The 19,983-nt window shown below is 47.4% G+C and overlaps 1 protein-coding gene across 1 annotated transcript in view; it reads right to left on the reverse strand.

The window, feature by feature from the left end:
- LOC140265454 (uncharacterized) overlaps positions 1-18,818 on the reverse strand; it is a 32,341-nt gene extending 13,523 nt beyond the window's left edge. The window contains exons 1-6 of the mRNA XM_072361375.1: positions 18,707-18,818; positions 8,755-9,914; positions 6,291-6,373; positions 5,975-6,101; positions 5,274-5,384; positions 3,900-5,167 (exon numbers count right to left, since the gene is read on the reverse strand). Coding sequence (XP_072217476.1) covers positions 3,900-5,167; positions 5,274-5,384; positions 5,975-6,101; positions 6,291-6,314 — 1,530 coding nt within the window. The 5' untranslated portion in view covers positions 6,315-6,373; positions 8,755-9,914; positions 18,707-18,818. The remainder of the gene's footprint in view (positions 1-3,899; positions 5,168-5,273; positions 5,385-5,974; positions 6,102-6,290; positions 6,374-8,754; positions 9,915-18,706) is intronic.
- Between the last annotated feature and the right edge of the window lie 1,165 nt (positions 18,819-19,983).

The raw sequence follows: 19,983 nt of genomic DNA on the forward strand, positions 1-19,983 counted from the left end.
GCTTTTTTTAAAAAAAAGCGTCAGGTATTTTCTTGCTTTTTGAAAAAAAAAAAAAAAGCGTCAGGTTAAGGGGATAGACTTGCAAAAGGAACTCCACGAGTTATTAGCGTATGGGTATGCTAAAGGGTTATTTCAGAATCCGCATTAAGAAATGGTCCAACATTTAGTCTCAGGATTACTAAAATCAGTGGTTGTCCCACTAAAGTGGACAGCAAGGTAGTCAGCCAGGGAGAGCAGTTAAATATTGATTCATTGCAGCTTTGTTGCATCTCTCTCCTTTCTCAGTTTTTCTAGTCCCTCTTGTAGTTTGGTCATTGTGTCTCTTACAACCCCAGTATGGTCAGTGTATACGCAGCACTCCTCTCAAAGTTCAGCACACAGCCCCCTCCCCCACACCCTCCTGCTGTAAAAAGATTAGGTCTAATGTACTTGGGGGTGACCCTACATACCAAGTGCAGTACACTCCAAATTGCTAGTATAAACTAACACAATGTATGTTTAGATATATATATATATATGTAATGTTTTGTTGTACACATTGTAAAAATATACAAGTTGTGATATACCTATACAGAAGTATAATTGAGGGTATGTGGAAGTGTAACTGAGGGTACAAATAGTGGAATAGTGTACAAAGAAAACTGGTTAAAGAGAAAGTGAGTTTATCTGCACTGGTATGAGAGCAACCCACCTGCACTGTTCCCCACCCCCACCCCCAGCAAGTAATCTTGGAGTGAGAGAGAGCCAGGGAAGGAGACTGCTGCTGTAAACAGTGAAGGGGGATGTGGAGAAGGCAAGGCAATGGTAGTGAGAATAGCCTTCATGTGCAGAGATCTCGGAAACATGAAATCCCGGTGTTAGTGCTGGACACCTCTGGAGAGGAGGTGAAAGTGAAATAGGATGTTAGTAGTTTATGGTGAGAGTTTGTAAAGTGAGAAAGTTTGGGTTAAGGAATGAATAGGTGGAGTTTACCCTCTGGATTTGAAGCATGTCTCTTCTGCCTGGTTTGGCCAATATGGGGAGAAGAGACTCAGTTAAGCAGAACAGTGTTACCCAGGGTTGTGAGAACAGCTTAATGATTTTTGGGAACTGGTCAACTCATGAGCCTGAGACCTGGGATCCTCCATCCCAGGGTGGAACTTTACTGCAGCACATGGATGCCATAGCAACAAAAGAGATCTGTGCAATGGTCTATGAGTTTGCCGAGTTTCTTGGTTGACAGAAAGCAGAAACAACTCAACAGCAAGTGACATATTTGGGAGATTACAGGTGGACTTTGAACCTTAAGGAATGCCAGGAAAGAAGCCATCTGCCAAATCCCTGAGCCGCAAATTGCCAAGGAAGTGAGTAAGGGATGGCCATGGTGCCTGAGGGCAGTGGCTGCACTGGTGCTCAATATTCAAGAAGCCTGTAAGCCTACATTGGGCCAAAAGGATACCATTTTAATATCTCATACAGTGTTTACTGTACTGAGTCAAAAAGGGGACATTGGCTCTCACCTCAAAGATCCCTGAAATATCAGGCCCATCCTGATAGAGCAGGATGATGTAGAAATAATTGTAACTAATATTGTCAACCTGGTATCTTTCCTTAGCGGAACTCCTGCAGAACCAGCATTGCATGACTGCTTTCAAACAACTGAAGCTGCACATTTCAGATGGTCAGTCGGACCTGAAGGACCAAACCCTTAGAAGATGCAGAAGTTCCTGGTTTACTGACAGCTGCAGACAAGGAGACTGTAAGGCAGGATATGCAGTAACTGCTATTGACCAGGATCCAAGGACTATTAGCACAAACATCATCTTTGAAATCTCTATTTCATCATTTTCAAGTTGGGGACTTGTCATGGAGTCCACTTTAGAGCTCACTCCGTGACAGCAGGAACAAGCCCAGGGGGAAAAGGAACAAAAGTATCTCCCTCCTCTAACAGCGCGGTGTGGCATAGTGTGGCGCAGCCCAGCCACATGCGCTGTGGGAGAGGGGAAGGGAAGGGAGACCGTGAATGGGTCTAGGAGAAAAAAAAATGAAGAAAGGATGATCTGAGAACGAACGGCAGTTTAATAAAGCCAGTAACACTAAACAATAAGAGAGTTTCAACAAGAAGAAAACCAAGTCCTAATCTCACTGACGGGCTGTGGGAGGCGGGAAGTTCTGACCATGCTGTCTCCTCGCAGGGAGCCGGGCCAGAAAACCCCGTCCCATTCCCGACCTTCCCTCCGGTGCGGCTCCCCACATGCCCATTTAAGGCAGTCCACAGAAAAAAAAACAACACTTCTCCCCTTAACTCCCATTATCCCACATGATGTTCTGATGTGGAATACCAACACCAACCAAATTACAAAACCATAACAAGCATCTCCCCTATTAAGAAAGGAAATGCCTTCTCCAGAAGCAAGCACTGCACTGGATAGGGCACCAAAACCAAACCCTGCTGCACCTTTCAATCTCCTCATTCCACATGCTGACATTTATTTTAAGAGCAAAAACAAGACTACAGTGAAGAAATCTCCAAAACAACTCAGCTACTTTATTCACCCCCTTGCCTTTCTACTACAGAAGATTCTCAGAAAACCTCCAAGAGCCACGTTACTGCTCTCCTGACCCTTCTCTCAGACTCATCAGTGCACTCAGAAATGACTGAGACATGCACACAGACACACAGCAGATCCCTACAAAGCCGCTTCTCCATTAGGAAACAGCATCAAAAAGTGGCCATCGAGAAGAGCGGAAGTGGAAAGCCAGCATGGTGAGAGAACTGCTTTGGGCAGCAAGGAAAGGTCATCTGAAGCTCCTGGGTTAAGTCCCTTCTGAAGAGGGGGCCAGCAATGCTGTCTCCTTTACAGACTCTTCCTGCGTGGGGAGAAGCATTGGTCTCCCTCATCCCTGGGCTCTCCAGCATCCTGAGGGTCTCTCTGCAGGGGGCTTTCCCATGAGAAATGAGGGGCCAGCACTGAGCGAAAATCTTCCTGCAAGAGATGTACTCCCAGGGGCTACCTGTCCTGTGGACTGCAATGTTTAATGAGGATTGAGCTCTGCATGAAGGTTTTCTGGGAGTGTGTAATCGGGTTATCTAGATTTACCTGTGATAGAGGCTGCCGCCCCTGCAAGGAGGGGAATGAACAAAAACAGTGGCAGCAATCTAAGGAGAAAACTTATTTTACTAAATACGAATAATATTGGAATACAAGATGACACAATATGATACAATATAATTGCAACTACTAAATCAAACAAGACAGAGAGAGAGAAAGAAAAAGAGTCCCTGAGAACCAGGGAGCCTACTGTGATCTCTAGGCGACAGGCTGGAACGTTGCTGATAGAGGGAGACGGCAGGGATGGAGTGCTACAAAAGCGATAGACAGAGCGAAAAGAAGAATGTTCCAGCCTGGGAGTGAGATTATATATGTGTCCTCCTCCAGTGATTTGTCTCTGGCCGCGTCGTCCCCTGGGATATGTAGTTCTCCTCCAGGAGCTGAGTACTCGGGATGCTGCCATTCCACAGAACTGGAGCATGAACCTTCCACACTTCCGCATACCCTCTGTTACATTTCCGCGTACCCTCTATTACACTTCTGTATGCCATTAACAACTACACTTTCTTATACCACCAAAACAGTTTTCCACTATTTGTACCCTCAGTTAATGATTCATACTGCACATGATGTCATGATGTACAATATTGACAGCAACAGCACAAAACAATGACAGAGTGTGAGGAGCTCTCTGCTCAGCACAAGGCCCTTCTTACACTCAAAGCTTCCTGCCATATGAACTCACTGGTGGAGACATTCTGGTACCACAGCAGATGGGATTCTCTGAGGGAGAAAAAAGACAACTTCCCAGGCATCTCCCTGCATGCAGGCCTGGCCAAAATGCTCCACCAGACAGAAGGATTAGTTTAGCAATGGTCTCTCTCCTGTGTGCATATACTGGTGCAGCTTTAATTCAGAACTCCTTTTGAAGCTCTTCCCACACTCAGGACACGGAAAGGGTCTCTCTCCTGTGTGGATGCGCTGGTGAATCCTCAATTCAGAACGCCATTTGAAGCTCATCCCACACTCAGCACACTTAAATGGTCTCTCTCCTGTGTGGTCACGATGGTGCTTGGTGAGGATGTAACTGCTTTTGAAGCTCTTCCCACACTCAGAACACTTATATGGTCGCTCTCCTGTATGGATGCACAGGTGTGTCTTCAATGAACAGCTCTTTTTGAAGCTCTTACCACACTCAGGACACACATAGGGTCGCTCTCCTGTGTGCATGCGCTGGTGCATCTTCAATACAGAATGCTTTTTGAAGCTCTTCCCACACTCAGTGCACTTAAAGGGTCTCTCTCCTGTGTGGATGTGATGGTGGTTGGTGAGGCCGGAAATGCTTTTGAAGCTCTTCCCACACTCAGTGCACTTATATGGTCGCTCTCCTGTGTGGACGCGCTGGTGAGTCTTCAATACAGAAATCCTTTTGAAGCTCCTCCCACACTCAGTGCACTTAAATGGTCTCTCTTCTCTGTGGATGCGATGGTGGTCGGTGAGGTTGGAAAAGCTTTTGAAGCTCTTCCCACACTCAAGGCACTTATACGGTCGCTCCCCTGTATGGATACGTTGGTGTCTTTTGAGGGTAGAACTATATTTAAAGATCTTCCCACACTCAGGGCACTTGTACAGTCTCTCTCTTCTGTGGATACGCTGGTGGGAAGTGAGGCTCCCACTGTCCGTGAAATTCTTTCCACAATCAGAGCACTCGAAGGCTTTCTCTCCTGTGTACATGCACTGCTGGCCAGTGGGGTGAAGTCTCCATTTCATGCTCTCTGCAGAATCACAGATCTCATCATGCCTCTTTGCAGAGTGCGTGCATGGCTGGCTAGTGATGCTGGAATCCATTTTAAAGCTTTTCTCACACTCAGTGCACGGATTCTGCTTTTTCATCCGGCACGCATCCTTGCTCCTGGTTTCCTCAGGCTGCTTTGGACCTATGGTGAAGTCCACTGGGTTCCTCAGTGTCATTCCCAGACGCTTTCCCAGGGGCTTCTTGATGTGCTCACCCTGACCTTGCTGCAGGCCTTCCTGGGCATCCCTTCTGATTTCTTTCACAGAGATGTGACCCCACCGTATTTCTGCTACGCAACTTCCCTGCTGAACCTCCTTTGTATTTTTGATCCCATCAGCTGCTGGATGACAAGAGGAAATCCAATAATAGCACACAGTGCCCAAAATAAGACACAGGCAGAGAAGGCTCTTACAGCCCCAACATTCCCCTTCCCTCCACCACCTCACCTGGGATGAGGTCTCCTGGCATGGCCTCAGGGCTACGCACATCTGGGATCCAGGGCTCTTCCCCTGCTTCAAGCAGGGAGATCAACACGGGCTTGGGGGCTGGAAGTGGAGCTTCAGGGAGAGAAACAGGGAACAAGAAAGCATTTCCCTCATGCTTGCACAGTGCCTGTTCAACAGCTCCACTCTGTGTCCCTCCCCAGGGAGAAACCACCACTTGGGCATGAATGACATCATGCCTACAGCTTCCCTTGGAGCAAAGAATGCTTTGACATCTCTAAACATTATGAAGTGATATTTTTTCTTTCAAATTAACTTTACAACAACTTATTTATTTTCATAGAAACTACCAGTGGTCAAGGCATCAAAATATTGATGGCAATTGCATGGAAAATCGTAAATTCCACAGCACTATACAGAGAGTCATCTGTGAGCTGGAGCTGGTGGCACCATGCAACACACAACACAAGGGCTGGTTTTCTCCCTCCTAGCTGATGCCAGCAGTGATTCTGCAGCTTTGGTCAGAGTGCCGTGCATACTAATCCCTTCTGAAACTCATGCTTCTCAGAATCTCCTTTCTTGCTGGCACTGTGGTGTTAGTCAGTATGTAGCTGCATGGCGTTTATTCAAGGCCTGGCTTGCAGAGGCTCATTCTTCACAGCCAAAGGTGCCCTAACGAGGAGGAAAGGAAAACAATCACTCACCCAGCGAGGCCACGCACTGGTACGTCTCCAGCATCACGTCCCGGTAGAGCGCTCGCTGCGCAGGGTCCAGCAGCGCCCACTCCTCCCTGCTGAAATACACGGCCACCTCCGCAAAGCTCACAGGCTCCTGCAAGCAAAGAGGCTCCTTGCTGGGAACAGCCAAGGCCCAGGCAAGCAGCCTGCACAGGACACAACCTCCCATCCCAGCTGCTTCTCTGTCCTCAGCACACACACGCTGGCTGAGGGCACCTCCCTCTTCCCCTGCATTCACATCCCTGGCCCCTTGGCCTCTCCTGCCTGCTTCCCCAACCCCTACCTCAGCTGGATGTGCTGCGGCCATTTGCTGCTCTCCTGCAGCCTGCGATGATCACGGCTGGAAGGCAGAAGTTGAACTGGAGCCTGCAGGGAGAAGAGAAATGGCAGGGGAGCTGTGAGGGAATGCAGCAGTCCCAGTCCCAGCTCAGCCCTTCTGCAGGGCACTGCCTGGACTTGCAGAGGAAGACAATGAGCCGAAGCACTGGAAACAGTCTGGCTCAAAGAGATGAACCGTCACAAAGCTGTCTCAAAGTGGGAGGATGAAACAACTGGTAGCTGACACTTAGTTCAACAGCTGAGAATGAGCCGGGGACTTAAGACAAAGCATGGCAAGGAGGCAGTCATTTTACCCCAAATCAGGGAGCAGCCCAAGTGCCCCTCCAGCTCTGCTGCACTTCAGCAGGCTGCACTATGGGATCTGCCCTCGAGAAGGGCTGTCTCTGCAGCTCACACCTGCCCAGAGATGCCTTGCAACTTGACATCAAGACTCCTTCTCAATACACAGCTTCTGTAAGACACCTGTGGTTACTTTGGAGCTTTCATGTGTTCTCTAAGGTTCTGTCTCAGAGGGACTGAGCAGGTTTGATTCCTTCCACACAAAGTGTTGACCAAGCCTGGGACTAGGAGAGAATCCAGCCACATCCTACCTCCTTACCTCTGTGGTCAGAAGCCATGAGAAAGGAAGGGGAACTACTCTGAGCCTCGTGACTCAATGGCAGGGCCTCCTGTAGGGGTTTGTGTAACCCTACCCTCCATGCAGTAAATAACCAAGTGTATCCAGCCACTTCCAATGCTGTTGTGTCACTGTTAAATCACTACAGCATATCCGTATTATATCAACAAATATAGTCCTGCTTCTCCCTTTAGAGTGTATGCTGTGTCTGGATCCACTTCTGACGAACAGGCAAAGTCTGCAGGACAGCAAGAGGGGAAACAAACCGATGATATGAGACATGAAGCTCATCTCAAATTCTCCTGTGAATGTTCTCGTGGCAGCTGCTGTAGTTGAGCAGCAAGCAGAGTTCACTGGGGGCAGTAAAAGAATGTAAAAGGGGAAAGGCATTATCAGCATCGTGTCAGGTTTGGAAGTGACATATGAAGCAAAGGAGAACTGCACTGGTCCCCCCAGAATCAAAAGCGAATGATATTCCACAATATTTATGCTGTGCTACGCAGTGGAATTTTTGCAGGTAATGCTTATTTGCACAATAAACAAAGACCTCTTTCAGTCGCCTACAATCCTTTAGGCCACACTTCCTCAACATCTATGGTTTAGCTCCCAACAGATGTGAAACTGCACCAATAGCACTAATTAAAGGCACTGCCTCTGTACTGTTAAGGCAATCAGAGGCAGCAGAATGACGGCTTGTTGTCTACCTTAGCTGCAGTTAAGGAAACTGAACAGTGATACACGAGGAATGGGAAAGGGGAGTTTTGTTGGAGGTCTGAGAGGTGAAGAAAGTTGAGGACATACAAGGACAGCCTGTGCCAACTCGGGGATCATTTCATTAACTGCAAGCAAGCCTAAAGTTGACAGCTACCCAAGAAAGAGCTGTAGAAATACTGTTAGAAAATGGTACGGCCATCCAACCATCCAGCAGGAGATGCAGAAAAGCACCTGGTTCATGGAAGAACACCATGAATGCAACCCCCAACACACAAACACAGCGAGCCTCAGCACAGATGGCAGCTGCCATCAACAAAACATCCAACCACACAGAGATTATTTTTCCATCTCCTGAGAAGCGAGAGTATCAGAGACCACTGCAGAAAAACCAGCCTGTGACAGTCACAGCCACCACCCGCTGATGCTGTGCTGTAATTTTAACTGAATCGTGAAGGCAACTTATCAAATAGTAGCACTGCTAAACAGAACAATTAAGGCAATAAACAACCACGTGGTTACAACAGCCTTGTTAAGCCGTTGTTAGAGCACTCCAGGATACCTGCACGATATCAATAAATACATTCCTCCCTCTCTCTTCAGCTGAGCACGCAGACTGCGCTCACTGCCAGGGGACGCTCTCAGCAGCGCGTGCCCTTTGCAGAAGGCAGCCTGGGCTGTGCTTTACTGACCTGCTGCTGCTCGGCCGTGCTCTCTACGCGAGCTCCAGTCAGCCCACAGGCTGCCAGCTTCTCATCGTCTGTTCCAGAGCCCAGTGCCGGAGCTGTGCAGAAGCTGCAACGCGCTCAGGGCCCGCAACTGTGCGATCAAGGCATCTGCAGCTGTCGGGACAGCCTGAACTGACAGACTGGGCTGCTTAAACTTTTCCCCTGGTTGGAGCCCGTCTGGGCCAGCAAACCTGCTGCGCTGAGTGGGAGCTGGAGCCGGGACCAGGGTCCCGCCTCGGGTACGGCAGTGCGGGTTCCGCCCCGTCCGGGGCCGCTCCCCGCTCCTCTCCCGGCGCTGCTGGCAGGGGGCAGGAAGCGTGCGCTGCTCTGCACGAGCCACGAAGGGCACCTACCTTGGGTGCGGAGCAGGCTGCTCCCAGCTCTGGTGCAGGTAGCCAGGCTCCTCGGAGTCGCGGAGAGCAGAGGATGCCGAGTGCCCTCAGCCCGGAGCTGGCCGCAGGACGGCCTTGGTGCACCTCCTGCCACCGCGGTGCTGCCCGGATGCCTTCCAGCCAGGCTCTCGCCTCTTCCGCACAGGCTCAGGAAGGCGCTAATGAAGCACCGCTTTCTGCCGGCTCTCTTTGTTTCTCCAGAGGGGGACGACAAAGATGATCAGGGGACTGGAACACCTCCCCTATGACGACAGGCTGAGGAAGCTGGGCTTGTTCAGTCTGGAGAAATGAAGGCTGCGGGGTGACCTCATTGCAGCCTTTCAGTGCCTGAAGGGAACCTATATGCAGGAGGGGAGTAAACTCTTCGAAAGGGCTGATGATATAGCAGGACATGCAGAAATGACTTAAAGAAGAGTTTGTTGGGTGCAGACAATGGGGTTCAAAGGCATGGAGAGGGGTCAGAAGATGCTGCTTCTCTCAAGTGCCTGTATACTAATGTGCAAAGCATGGGAAATAAACAAGAATTCGAGTTCTGTGTGCAGTAGCGTGGCCATGATCTCATTGCGATCACGGAGACGTGGCGGGACAGCTTGCATGACTGGAATGTTGTCATGGAGGGCTATGTGCTTTTTAGGAAAGATCGGCTGGCAAGGCGGGGTGGTGGAGTTGCTCTTTATGTGACAAAGCAGCTAGAATGTATAGAACTCCACCTGGGCGAGAGTGATGTAGCAGTCGAGAGCTTGTGGGTGAGAATCAAGGACTGGGCTGGGAAGGGAGACACTGTTGTGGGTGTGTAGTACAGGCCCCCTGATCAGGAGGAGGACGTTGATGAGGCCTTCTGTAAGCAACTGGAAGTAGCATCACGCTTCCAGGCACTGGTACTTATGGGGGATTTCAATTATCCGGACATTTGCTGGATGACCAACATGGCAAGGCATGCACGGTCCAGACAATTCTTGCAGTGCGTTGAAGACAACTTTCTGATGCAGGTGATCGAGGAACCGACGCGGGGTGGGGTGTTGCTGGACCTTATTCTCACCAACAAGGAAGGACTCGTTAAGGAAGTAAAAGTCGGGGGCAGCTTGGGTTGTAGCGACCATGAGATGGTGGAGTTCGAGATCCTGAGCGGAGGAAGCAAAACAAAAAGTAGGATTGCTACCCTGGACTTTAGGAGAGCCAACTTTGATCTCCTCCGGGACCTACTTGGGGCCATCCCGTGGGCCAGGATGCTAGAAGGCAAGGGGGCCTGTGAGAGCTGGTTAGCATTTAAATGGCTCCTCTTCCAGGCTCAGGATTGGTGCGTCCCTCTGACTAAGAAATCGGGAAGAGGTGCCAGGAGACCTGCATGGATGAGTAAGGAGCTCATGTGCAAGCTCCACGGAAAGAAGAAAGTACATGATATGTGGAAAAAGGGTTTGGCCAATTGGGAACAATATAAGAATGTAGTCAGGGACTGAAGAGATGCAACCAGGAAGGCTAAAGCCCACCTGGAGTTGAATCTAGCTAAGGTGATAAAGGATGATAAAAAAAGGCTTTTTTAAGATCGTTAACACCAAAAGGAAGGCTAGGGAGAATGTGGGCCCCATACTAAGTGAGGGGGGTGTTCTGGTAATGGGGGATACTGAGAAGGCGGAAATACTGAACGCCTTCTTTGCTTCTGTCTTTAGTGAAAGGGCTCTCCCCCAGGAATCCCAGACCCTGGAGGTTGATGAGAGAGTCTGGGGAATGGGAGATTTCCCTTCAGTCAGGGAAGAGGTGGTCCGTGAGTGCGTAGGAAACATTAAGGATAAATCCATGGGAACTGATGGCGTGCATCCGCGGGTGCTGAGAGAGCTGGCAGAGGTCGTTGCTGAGCTGCTCTCTGTAATCTTTCAGAGGTCTTGGAGAACTGGGGAGGTGCCTGAAGGCTGGAGGACGGCCAATGTCACTCCGGTCTTCAAAAAGGGCAAGAAGGAAGACCCAGGTAATTATAGCCCAGTCAGCCTCACCTCTGTCCCAGGGAAGGTGATGGAACAGCTTGTGCTGGATGCCATCTCCAGACAACTGGGAGAAAAAGAGGTTATCAGGAGTACTCAGCATGGGTTCACCAAGGGGAGGTCGCGCTCAACCAACCTGGTGGCCTTTTATGAAGATGTCACTAGCTGGGTGGATGGGGGGAGAGTGGTAGATGTAGTCTACCTTGATTTCAGTAAGGCTTTTGATACTGTCCCCCATGACATCCATATAACAAAGCTGAGGAAGTATGGGATAGATGAGTGGACGGTGAAGTGGATCGAGAATTGGCTGACTAGCAGAGTGCAGAGGGTTGTCGTTGGCAGTGCAGTGTCTGGCTGGAGGCCTGTAACTAGCAGCATCCCCCAGGGGTCTGTGCTGGGTCTGGTCTTGTTCAACATCTTCATCAACGACCTTGATGAGGGGATAGTGACCACCCTCAGCAAGTTTGCTGATGACACAAAGTTGGGAGGATTGGCTGACATGCCTGAAGGCTGTGCTGCCATTCAGCAAGACCTGGACAGGCTGGAGAGCTGGGCAGTAAGAAACCAGATGAGGTTTAACAAAAGCAAGTGTAGAGTCTTGCACCTAGGAAGAAATAATTGCATGCACCAGTACAGGCTGGGGGAAGACCTGCTGGAGAGGAGCTCTGCTGAGAGGGACCTGGGCGTCCTGGTGGACGACAGGTTGGCCATGAGCCAGCAGTGTGCCCTTGTAGCCAAAAAGGCCAATGGCATACTGGGGTGCATTAAAAAGAACGTGGCCAGCAGGTCAAGGGAGGTGATCCTCCCCCTCTACTCTGCCCTGGTGAGGCCTCATCTGGAATACTGTGTCCAGTTCTGGGCTCCCCAGTACAAACAACACAGGGATCTCTTGGAAAGAGTCCAGCGGAGGGCCACAAAGATGGTGAAGGGCCTGGAGCATCTCCCCTGTGAGGAGATACTTAGGGAACTGGGTCTGTTTAGCCTTGAGAAAAGAAGGCTGAGAGGGGACTTGATCCAGGTTTACAAATACCTGAAGTGTGGGAGCCATACTGGCAATGCTGGTCTCTTGTCAGTAGTGCATGGGGACAGGCCTAGGGGTAGTGGGCTGAAACTTCAGCATAGGAAGTTCCACACGAATGTGCGCAAGAACTTCTTTACGGTGAGGGTGACGGAGCACTGGAACAGGCTGCCCAGGGGGGTGGTGGAGTCTCCTTCTCTGGAGATATTCAAGACCCTCCTGGACGCCGACCTGTGTGACGTGGAGTAGGGAGCCTGCTTTGGCAGGGGGGTTGGACTCAATGATCTCTAGTGGTCCCTTCCAACCCCTATAATTCTGTGATTCTGTGAAATGGATTTAAGTTGAAAGAGGGTAGATTTAGGTTGGATGTTAGGGGGAAGTTCTTTACTAGGAGAGTGGAACAGGCTGCCCAGGGAGGTTGTGGATGCCTCGTCCTTGGAGGTGTTCAAGGCCAGGCTGGATGGGGCCCTGGGCAATCTGATCTAGTCTAAGTGGAAGTTTGGTGGCTCTGCCAGGCAGGGGGTTGGAACTTCATGATCCTCGCGGTCCCTTCCAACCCACGTCATGCTGTGATTCTGTGCAACAGCTTCTTACTCAGGCTTATAAGCTAACTGAAGCATGTGGCAAAACAACTGCTCCAGAACTCCTAAGTGCTGCTCAGAATGTTAATTCCAAGAAATTAAAATAATAAAATAATAATAATAATAAATAATAAAAATGTCCAACTTTTATGGCACAATGGCAGGCTCAGTTAATTGTTGTACTGTAGAAAAGTGGAAATACACACCTGAGAAAGGTACGACAGAGTAAAAGAGATACCAAAATACCAGCAGTTCCTTACTGTTTGCTGCAAAGTAAGGTTAAGCAGCAGGCATCCTCTAATGCACAGCACAGACTAAGCACTTGTACAATATACACTGAAGCCAAACCCTTAAAGATGTCCCAATCGAGAACATTCCTCTCAAGATACAACTACCAAACAATTTTCTGAGAAAAGCTTACACACAGATCAAGTATTTAATCTACTAAAAACCATCCACTGCAACATTTATAAACACAGTACTATCTGCTATGTCATCTGCCAAAAGCATCTGAAAACACAGCTTACTGGATCCTGCACAGCAACACTGAAACAGCAACAAATGCCACTTGGCAGAACTAACAGAGTAAAATTCCTGTTACAAAAGGCATTTCTGTATTCTTAAGGGTAACTACTACTCTTAGTTTTGATTACTGAGAGTAAAATGTAGGAAATCCATTCATCTATGAGTCAGAAATTAACTCCAGACTGGTGATACAATTCCTGTATAAACCAAAAGGACCTGTAACAACTGAAAACTGCTGTAATACGTAGTTTATATCATCCATGGAACTGATAAAAAGTTAAGGCTTCTACCAGGTATGAAGGTACAGCTGCATTCAAGAGCTCCGCCCTAATAGTTTATGTTGCAAACTGACTTATAAAACACCGAGATACAATTAAGACATACTAAAAACACCTCCTTCATGCAACACTTATGTGATGGAAATTGTAATTAGAATACCTCCTAGATGAGAACCGTCTTTAATTTCTTGCACTTGCTGCACCTGCGGTTCAGCCACAACTTTAGTGTCCGATCAGAAGTCATGAGCTGTCTGCTTTTTGGCTGCTCAGAGAGAACTTTACTGGTCACTTTTGGAAGTTGTGGAAATACAAGGACAAAAAGATTCCATAAGTGGTGGTGGATAGTTCTGAGAATTCACAGCCTTACCCCAGTGTAGTAACACAGTGATTCAGCCAAAAAAACTCTGACACAGTCAGTAATGTGTTTGGGGAAAACGTGGTGGCAGAAGGCATGCATAAAGCTTCTAGAGGTTGGCAGCCTTTGGAATGCAGAGGAGTAGCAAGCAGAACGCTTACATTGCACTGGATGAGGAAAATCCAGGGGGAAAAGTTTCATTTCATTTTCACCTTAAGTATTCAGACTGCTTTTCAGATCATGCCTTCTTTACACCTCTTGGTACATTTCTTTAACTTATTGGAGCATTCCAGTCATAAACCAGTCTTCGTCTTCTACAACTACTCTGACAATCGCTTAATCTTTACAAATTGTAGGAAGCTGTTACAACACTTCTGCTATATTAGCAAAGCTCAGCAAGTTGTTCTTAATCATCCTAAAACGCTATTTGATTTGACAAGTGGAGAAGTGAATAGAGTTGGATGTCTGAGTGGCTTAGCTTTGAAATTTGAGGCTATTACTTAATACTGTTATTTTAAGAAATACTTAGTCGTTAAGAAAAGGAAAAGCTTATTGAAATTATGAAGTCTCAAAAGTAAACACGAGGAGGTAAATCGGGGTAATTTTAAAATATTTCTTCTCTATACAGACTACAACTTCTGATATGCTTTTTCACTTATATTTTCTCCTAGAAATAAAAATTTGGCAACACACTGAAGACAACAGTACAGTTACTCTCCTTAGTTGCATGAACTCCTTTTATGGTACCTGGACTCCTAAAGATAAAAACATATTCCAGTCAATATATGGCTTTATTTAATAACTGAATGTTATCCACTGGATGAAAGCAATTTTTTGAAAGCAAGCATTAAATAGCACAATTCTGTGCTGTTCAAACCCACGCATGAGAAGCTGTGTGCACATTAACAAAAAGAAGGTGTCTAGGATTCTTGCTAAAGGCTCCTGTTAATGTTCTTTAAAGAAATTGGTTTTAGCCTCTAAAATTTCAGATCTATCTATATTTTTTTTTCTAAAAAGATTACAATACTTATGCATTTTGTGTTCATTCCACATAATCTACATCGCTGTTTACACTAACTGTGGGCACACGCCTTCGCCTACATCCACCAGCCAAACCCTACAGAAACTCTGCTACGTTTCAGTCAGAAATAACGTCGTACTCTTTGTATGTTGATCCCCAAATCAATGTACTTCTTTACTTGTCTCTGCATCACCTGATTATCTTATATTCCCATTCCCTTCTAGGTTCAGCATGTTCTGGGTATGCAGCATTTGCATCAGTACTTCTTAAGTCCACAGACTGGGGCAGGAAAAACAACTTAGATCATGTGATGCTAACAAAAAGTTCCAGTACACATATGCCCTGTAAATCTTTGGCTGAGCAGCCATCAAGCACAAAATATTCAGCTAAATCATTAATTTTGGCTGAAGGTAGGTAAGTTGATAGTCAACTTGACAGATAACAGATGACTGCAATATTCCCATCACTGGTGGTTTGCGTGAGAAATTTCAAGTTGCAGTAAGAACAGTGCATCATTCTACTGATCTTCAGAGGTCCTTCAGGTGAGTTTGCACATGACCGTTATCACAGACTACATCTGGACTGACGCTCCAGGTGACTTTGTTCGAATTGCTCTCTTATTGCTTAAATGTATTTGATGTGATACGCACCACACTAAAACCAGTGACCTTGCGGAAAAATATTTTGATAAATATATGGGTTTTCCACTACTGTTAAATTGAATCTCCATCATTAAGGATCAAAACATTTCTTCAAACAAGTAAAATGCCATTATAACCTGCTTAAAGCAAATATTCAACCCGCCTTTTAAATTCTATCCTTTCAACCATGACCAGCTATTGCCTTTCTACAGTGGGTAAACGATACTGAAAGATCCTGAATAGGAGAGTTCCCTTAGCAGTTATGTGCATTTAGTATGTCACTATGCTTGTAGTGCTCTGCTGTGAAATCCCATCCACTGTGCTATGCTTCAATATGACTCCATGCACTGTGCTGGAAAGTTGGTCTCATTCGTGTTTCCGCCATTTGCCAGTCTCTTACAGCATAAAACCTGCGTGACAGTAGGCTTCTATGACTATCATGTCAGAGTATAAAGCGTCTGTGGAAAAAAAAGCAGTGTTCATATAGATGGGGAAAAATAACCCTAAAATAAACCTAAACCCTAAAATAACTAAGTGGTAAAGGCTACTGACAAGATGTTTTAGCAAGTTTTTCACTAATATTGGTGCTATGATAAATATCTTCATACATAAAATTAATTACAGAAGCAAGAATCAGTCTTCAGTAGTGCTAGCAACTACAGATGAGGACTGCCAGTTTAGAAGACAGTTTATCCTCTCTTGATGGTAATTTAATAGTCAAAATTGCAAGTTCAATGTGGCATCTTAACACAGCAATAACAATATTCATTCCATTGAGCAGTTAATTTGTACACAACTTTAATAGCTAGTAAGCTGTCCTCTTGCACAAATACATACTGATGCAGTAAGTGGGATACCAGCGTGCAGGTCAGCAGACCCTTTGTGCCTTCAGGCAGCAATCCCTATAGCAGGGCACTGAGCTACCAGAAGCTACATCTGGGCAGCTACAAAAGGGAGGGGACTGAGCAACAGTGGTAGCACATGATCCTGCTTCTGTGGAACTGCTTTCACTCAAACATCCACCATCATCTTCACAAGCAAAAAGAACTTTTCAAAAGCCATCAACAACATCAGCATCAGGCTAACCTTTACACGGCACATTAGTTCAGCTTCTGGTATCCTGTGGCACCATCAGCGTTAATGTTCAACTACATGAAGATACTTACAGGCACACACAGCACCTCCACATATACACAACCTTGGGCACATCTCAGAAGGCATCTATTCAGTTGTTACAGAGACAGTGAAAATTGCTACAGCACCTCTTTGAATCCCCCAAACTCCCATAAGTGCACCCCCAATCCGCTCACACCTCTGCTTTCATTAGTCTATTTTATTTAAACTCATATTCTAAGCATGCTTTTACACAGTCTGTTTTGCTGCCCACCGTTACAAAGGTATGAGTAGCAGCACACGTCCTCTCCATCAAGCCAGCCAGATAGATCTGTTATTTAAAAACATGCAAAACTCACAATAATGCTCTAGGGCTGAGATCTTGCCTGCCAGCTTCAGCCCAGTGTAATCAGCCCTTAAAAAGCGATTTACAAATGCAAGTGCTGACAACCAGCATTCACATTGCAAACAGCAACACCATAAAACAAAAAAGGTCACTAAGATAAAAGGTCTTTTCACTGCTCTTCCAGCAAGCAAAAACAAAAATAGATTTGAGTTTGGCGTTGCAGACAACTCCTCCTCTCAAATATTTTAGAAACCTTAAACAGAGATTAAGATAAACTCCCCGCAAGGCAGATGCAGAAACACACTTCCAGTAACACGAGAAAGCCTCAGCAATTTTCAAAACAGAGCTGCACTTCTCAACGTAAGCTTCACAACAAACTTTGTTGCAGGCCAGAAGCCCTCATCCCGCTGCCAGGGCTCACATACTTTCTCACCATCTCTCACACCCTTGTAGCATCGGTGAGGACTGTGAGAAGTAAGCAGAACTGCTGCTGACTTCAGCCTCAAAAAGACTTCCAGCACCTACCAAACCTAACACATAGCTGATTTAGTGCTGTAAGAAGCATTTAATGTCTACTGATAACTAAGGCAGACACATACACTATGGATTCTATTGTAAGCTTGAAAGCAGAAGCCAGGTATTTAATGGAGAACGGAAACACTAATCTCACCTTCCTAATATGCCATAAAACAGCCTTACGCTACTATGACCTAACTGACCCATCCTGAAATAAGCTTTCTGATCCAAACTCCAACACAAACACAGGAACTGCACGTTAGAACTGATTACTCTGCAACTGCAGAAATTCAGATCGTTAGCAGTAATTAATTCAGATCGTTAGCAGTACTTAGTTGCCCAAGAGACGCAAAGCAGTAAGTCACTAAACAAAGGTGATAAAATGCTAAAGAAACCTGATACTAGTAAATAAGTGCTCTAGACAGAGGTATATGAAAATGTCTATCAGTCAACAGCAAAAACAGAGGGATGTGTTCAGCCTTGTTCACTCATCTAAAACAAAACATAAAGAAAAAACATTGACAGCTGTATGGGAGATTGGTAATCACAGCCTGAACCTCTGATTAATCAGCTGAGGCAAGTATGGGGTCAGCTGTGGGAGCACAGGTGAGAGTGATGTTGCTGTGCTCCCGGGAGGGGTGGAGCTTGACTCCATCCCCTCTGAGACCTCATTTAAGGGCTGACTCCCACTGGAGCAGTATCTCTTGGAGATCGCTCACCAGGGAGGACTGCCCCAGCTGCTTCAGTCAAGGCACCACCATTGGTGAGTTTTTCCTTTTCTTATTCACCTATATACCTTCTGTACATTTTGTTTCCATCTGTACATTAAAAACCAATACAACAGCACACACACAAGATGAGCTGACAAACCTTACCAACAAACAAGGCATTTAAATCTCGTCTCTTATTGCCTGTACTTTAAACGCACTTAAAAGGAAATCCCTTAATTGAAGGGGATCCTAATTTCTGCAGACCTTTTGCACACCAAGAAAACAGGTTTGACATGCAGGTGCAACTGTCTCGTGTACACCTGAATAAAAGTCAAAGGCTCACACTGAGCCCATGGAGCACGCCCTCCTCAGAAATGCAACGCATCACTTCTTTCATAGAATATAATCTAAGAAACCTCGTCTCTTTAGAGTGGTACGAGTGCCCACTAAATCAGGAATAATCACTGGGAAGAACTTTTTGTGCCTGTAAGGATACCATGTGCCTTAAAGAGAAGCGACACTGTGTCACGAGCAGTTTGAAGCTTGCTTACAGCTTGTGCTCAGTTTTCACATCTGAAGCAGCACTTTCCTGACTGCAAACTGAAGCACACAACATTATAAAATCCAGAGCATTAATTAAGTGGAGTTGCTCCACGGGGCACATCTGTCACCAAGCCACAAGCTTGTTTTCTTCACTTGAAGTGGACCTAACAGCACTCACCCTACAGGTTGTCCATACAGTTGCACGTTTTATTTCTAAGATAACCACAGATAACCCCGGCTCCGCCATTCCCCTCCCGCCGCAGACGGGCCCCACGGCCCCTCGCGCTCACCTGTCACAGCCGCCGCCGCCCTCGGGCCGAGCGTCGACGGGGAGAAGGGGGGCAGACGCGGGGGGATCTAACGCCGGGCGCCGGGAGGAAGAGAGTGGAGCGGGGCGGCGGGGCCGGGACGAGGCGCAGGCGGCGGCAGCACAGCGGGAGGGGGGCGCGGGGCAGAAGGCGGCGGCGGGGCCCGAACCGTCTCCGAGCCGAGGCTCAACCACCCGCTCGCACCAGAGACCCGCTTCCGGCTCCCGGCCGAAGTCCCTCCTCTGCCGGCGGAAGGGATTGGCTCGGCCGGCACCAGCAGCACCGCATTGGCGGAGCCAATGTCACCCGCTCGGAACGAGCGCGCGGAGGCGCTGCAGCCCCTCGGATCGCCTTGTTGGCCTCCTCCGGACCCGAGCCAAGAGCTCCAGACCCCTGTGTGCTGGTGGCCCTGGGGCCTGGCCGCAGAACTGCAGATGGGGCCTCACAAGAGCCGAGCAGAAGGAGAAAATACCGCAACGTGAATATGGCTAACCGTATATAACGCTACTTCTGTCACGCTGAGCTTTTTGAAAAGTAACCTTGTGTGTTTTTGTTCTTCCTCTTTGGGGGGGGGGAAAGACCTACAAAAACAATCAAAAGAACAAACTACCCACTAAAGAAAACTCCTACCCACAGCAAAGTCTACCTACCTACATGCCTCTCAGTGCTGGGATTTTAAAGGGATCAGTCACTGCACCTCTCTCTCCTTCATCCCTCCATAAGCTGTTGCTTCAGTTACAGAAAGGAAGACGAGCTCCGCCACCAACAGTTTCCTGATGACCATCTAATGGAGTAAAACTCTGCTAAGATCTCATCTCCTCTCAGGCAGCACGCTGTGCTTCACTGCCTCTACCAGATCTGGATTTGGCAAGATGCAGCAATCTGGAAAGCATCTTTGGGATGGTGGGTCATGAGGAGAGCTCTGTTAAGTTAACTGCAATATTGTTTCTACGGGACTTTCTATCAGATACCTTGAAGGCAGGGTTAACAGGAGCAAAAACAGGGTCCAGAAGCACCATCTGAATACACCCACGAGAAGAGGAGATAAGCAGCAGTGCGATACCAGTCTCCCCAGCTGGCTGGAAGTTGATGCAGTGCTGTGACAGGAAGCCGAGGACTGGGAGCAGCCACAGAACACGCTTCTTGCCAGCAGCTTTACAAGTCCAAACATCGTGAGGGAGAAGAAACCCCATTTATTTTCCATTCTTGTAATTAACTGCAGTTACAAACCGATTGTGAAAGACATTCCTTCGGACAAT

The sequence above is a fragment of the Excalfactoria chinensis genome, unplaced genomic scaffold (assembly GCF_039878825.1).
Source record: "Excalfactoria chinensis isolate bCotChi1 unplaced genomic scaffold, bCotChi1.hap2 Scaffold_88, whole genome shotgun sequence".
NCBI classification, from domain to species: Eukaryota; Metazoa; Chordata; class Aves; order Galliformes; family Phasianidae; genus Excalfactoria; species Excalfactoria chinensis.